The sequence below is a fragment of the Cupressus sempervirens genome, chromosome 6, assembly GCF_028749045.1.
Source record: "Cupressus sempervirens isolate cs-2001-9-10 chromosome 6, ASM2874904v1, whole genome shotgun sequence".
Taxonomy (NCBI): Eukaryota; Viridiplantae; Streptophyta; class Pinopsida; order Cupressales; family Cupressaceae; genus Cupressus; species Cupressus sempervirens.
In genome coordinates, this window is record NC_143123.1 from 699396235 (window position 1) to 699400547 (window position 4313).

Here is a 4313-nt window from a genome sequence, read left to right on the forward strand (position 1 = left end):
TCAATCAATTAGGAAGAAGTCTTGGCTGAAGTTTCATGAAGAAGCCATGGCCACAACTTTCCTCAACTAGCCTTTTCAAGAAGATTTCAGAAATTTGGAGGAAATTTCTACAATTTAATTTTAAGTAATCTTTTGTATTAATAAATCAATTTTACCCCAATAAAAAATCAGCTCAATCAATTAGAAATAAGAAATTCATGACTATAACATACTTTAAAATTAGATCTATTTTTAAATTTTAACAATTTAATAATTTTAATTATAAAAAATTAATTGAACACCAAAACTGAAACATTAATTTGTAATTTCCGGGACTAATAAATTTATATTTACGAACTACTCAAATATAGCTGGTTCGTCTATGAAAAATTTCGACAAGGCTAATAACTTAATTGGTAAGTTAACTAGATCACAGTTTCATTCATTCGAAACAACACAAATATCTAGATAAGTAAACGAAACAACACAAATATCTAGATAAGTAAACGTAGGCAAATAAACACATTTGAAAGGGAGAAATTGATGTCATTGTGTTGTAGATTCGAATTTTCTCTTGTTTCTGCTCATACGCGCTGCCTTACAAGGTATGGTATCCTTCGGCATAAACGCGTCACTACAGACCGCCCTATCTACCAGTCAAACCAGAAAAGAAAACTTTTCCTCGAAGATTTCCCCAATCCAGTCCGAACATAATTGCTATTTATAAGAGCGAAACGATCTTCTCTATTTCATGAGTAAACATGGAATCCGCTCATATCATGGTGGCGCCCTTCCACGGGCAGGGCCACGTCTTCCCCTGCGTCGAGCTCTGCAAGCGAATAGCCATCCGAGGCATCACTGTCACAATTCTAGCCGACCCTTCAATTGCCCCTTCTCTGCAAACCACAGCCAAGCAAGCCCACGAATCCCTCGGGATCAATATAGGGGTCACCGAATTGTCCCAACCCGAGGAAGAAGACGAAAAGAATGATGAAGCCGCAGACCAGCAGGATCCAGATGTGTTCGGAGAGAACCTTGCAAAGCCCATGGAAGCGATTCTGCAAACACTGGATCGTCCGCCGGTGTGCATCGTGGGCGACGTTATGGTGCCGTGGGTAGCAACCGTGTGTAACAAATTCAACATTCCCCGAGTTTCTTTCGTCACTTCGGGTGCGTGTTCCATGGCATTCGAGTACGCCATGTGGAAACACAGGGCAGAATTAGAAGAGGCAAAGGAGCCATTTGCAGTGCCCGGGTTTCCGAGCTCACTGACCCTTGATCCCTCCGACACCCGCCACCGCGCCCCGCCTGGTCCTCCACCAGACGGCGGAGGAAGAGGAAGAGGAAGAGGGAGAGGGGGTCCTCCGCCGGGCCGCGGGGGAGGAAGAGGGCCCCCACCGGGTCGCAGGGGCCGAGGGCGTGGTCGTCGACCGCCACCGCCACCGCCACCGGGAGATCATGGTTCACAGCGGAGTCCGCCGTGGATGAGTGTCCTGGAAGGATGTCACGGAATCCTGGTGAATACATGCCGTGACCTAGAGTCCCCCTTCGTGGAGTACGTGATAAAGGGAACCGAGAAGCCTGCCTGGGCCGTCGGCCCGCTTCTGCCGTCTTCCTTCTGGGAAGACTCGCCCGGATATTTGACGCACGACAGCTCGGTGCGCAAGATCCGCAAGAGCAACGTCGACGAACAACGGTGCTCGCAATGGCTCGACTCCCAGGCGCCCGGATCGGTGATCTACGTCTCCTTCGGCAGTGAGGTGGGCCCCGAGGATAAAGAATGGACGGAGCTTGCACTTGGGTTGGAAGCCGCGGAGAAGCCATTCATTTTGGTTCTACAGGCGGAGCCCGAGGAAGAGGAATCTCAAGTCGAAGATGTTTTACCCGACGGATTTGAGCGACGGGTCGAGGGATGGGGTCTGGTGATCCGCGGATGGGCCCCGCAGCTGCTGATTCTATCGCACCCAGCGACAGGAGGGTTTTTATCGCATTGCGGGTGGAATTCGACGGTGGAGAGTGTGGGGCTGGGTGTGCCCCTCCTGGCGTGGCCCATACGAGGCGATCAGCATTACAATGCGAAGCTGCTGGCGGTTGAGCTTCAAGTGGCGGCCATGATTGAGATGGATCGAGATTCGGGAGCGGTGAAGAGGGAGAGCGTCGTGAAAGGAGTGAAGACATTGATGGAAAGTGAAGAGGGACTGAAACTGCGGGAGAAGGCGAAGTGTTTAAAGGCGTTGTTGAGGTCTGGTGTGGAGTCTTCTAACAAGGAACTCGACGCGTTTCTCGGCCACGTTTTACACTCGCCAGATCAGCCAGTTCAAGGCGACTGATCTCAGATCTCAGAACTATTGTCGAGACTCGAAAGGGCTGAATCTAGAGGCCATTCCGCATACCCAAATTTGGTCACGGTACAAAAAACGTTTGTATGCACATACTTTTTGTGCTTTTAAAAGGAAAGTAAAATGATTGTATGCACTTGCTTTTGTGCTCTTAAAAGAAAAACAAAATATCCTATCGCCGCACATATTTAATTAAGTACTGCATGCAACATCATGACATGGAATGAGAGAGCCCATCTAAGTATGGTAGAATATTGGTAATTTGGTACGCTTCAGGGGTCCCCTCAATTAGATTTACGAGAATCTTATTCGACAACGATCTTTGATTGTTGGATTATTGTCGGTGATTTGTATGGTGCATTTTCCTCTTTAGAAAGGGGGCAAAAATTATTAGTCCCACTCCATGTCTTTGAACTAATTTGTCTCACATAATTAATTTTTAGAATCAGAACTGCTAAATTTCTAAAGTTAAAAATATTTTTATATTTAAATTATTTTTTAATTATTAATTTCTTTTTGTTGGGGTTTTAAAAAAATTGAATTCAAAAAATTGTAAAACTTATTCTAGTTTCATTCTCAAAGCTTCTTTCGAGTTCATCCAGTTCAGCAAAGGTATAAACTATAACTTGATCTATGTTGAACGAAACTCACCAAATTTCTTATAAGATTCAATGGAAGTCCTGAGGCTCAAACCCGCGTTGCCACCATCAATCCAGGCATGCATATGAAAGGGATTTGCAATCTCTACCGTTGTGAATAATAGTCACCGTAAAATAATAATTTATTGATACACATTCAGAGACTAAACCGTTGTATTCTTATTTATTGACTTTTGACTAATATCTAGATCCTTCCTTGCACAAATTTTAGAGATTTAAAAAACAAATCGCCTAAATATTGCTTCCCTTTTACTTCTTCATCCCTCCCTTCCTTTAATTGCTACTACACCTTACATTGCTTCCATTTTCCAACTGTTATTATTTCCCAATTAACTAAAGAAAAGAAACTGATATTATTTATTTTCATTTTTCTCTAGTTATTTTGTAGAGATTTCAATCTGTACTAGTATTCTCTAGAATCTCAATCCAACAGATCTTCATTTTTTTCCTTTCTAATCTCAAGGAAAAAATACTTATTCTTTAATCCACCACATAAAATGGCAAGGCCATAGCCACATGTACTTAACTTGACATAAAATGCCTCCAAACCGTATAGTGGGGATCTTGACACAACAAAGAATGTTTCATCATTCGGAACTTAATTGATACTCGCTTTTAGTTGAATTTCAGTTAAGTCTGGGTACCAATCTTGAATAAAGTTATTGACCATTTATTAAATTTATATTTAGTTGTCATTGTGTGTGGTGGAGTCTTTTTAAAGATTGTCCATATTTTCATTTTTTTTCTTTGAAAAACATTTTCAATTTTATAAGAGTAAATAACAAAGAAAAGGATTTAATTATAGTTATGACTTTTTAACCTTTGAAATAGTATTGAAATATTCACAACAAAATATAAAATGTTTTTTCTTTAATTTAACCTACAAATGATAAAAATTAAAGATATGAAAATTGTTGATTAAAATAAATTAAGATTTAGTATAATCTTCAAAATAGACATAATTAATATATTTATTTAATTTGAGTAAAAATGGATTAATTATTTTATATATAAATCATTTATTATGGGATATAGTTTTGTTTGTTATTAATCTAGTAAAATAGTTTATCTTCTATTAATCATAAAATATACCTTTAAACTCTAATATATCTCATTCTATTATGGGATAATAGTTTTGTTTGTTGTTAATCTATTAAAATAGTTTATCTTTTATTAATCCTTCTGTAAAATGGAGCAACTCTAATATTTAAATTATTACATGCTGCAAGTTGCAACTTTGAATATAGCTATTTGCCATGGAATTCGACTGTCTTAATATCATTTCTATTATGATATTTAAGTTATATCATTATTGTAATATAATAGCAGTTGAAAA

At 39.7% G+C, this 4313-nt stretch overlaps 1 protein-coding gene across 1 annotated transcript; it reads left to right on the plus strand.

The window, feature by feature from the left end:
- The first annotated feature begins 399 nt into the window (after positions 1 to 399).
- Positions 400 to 2736, plus strand: LOC149554191 (scopoletin glucosyltransferase-like). Its single transcript, XM_089789433.1, has one exon. The coding sequence runs from the start codon at positions 741 to 743 to the stop codon at positions 2307 to 2309; it is 1569 nt and encodes a 522-aa protein (XP_089645559.1). The 5' UTR covers positions 400 to 740; the 3' UTR covers positions 2310 to 2736.
- The last annotated feature ends 1577 nt before the right edge of the window (positions 2737 to 4313 follow it).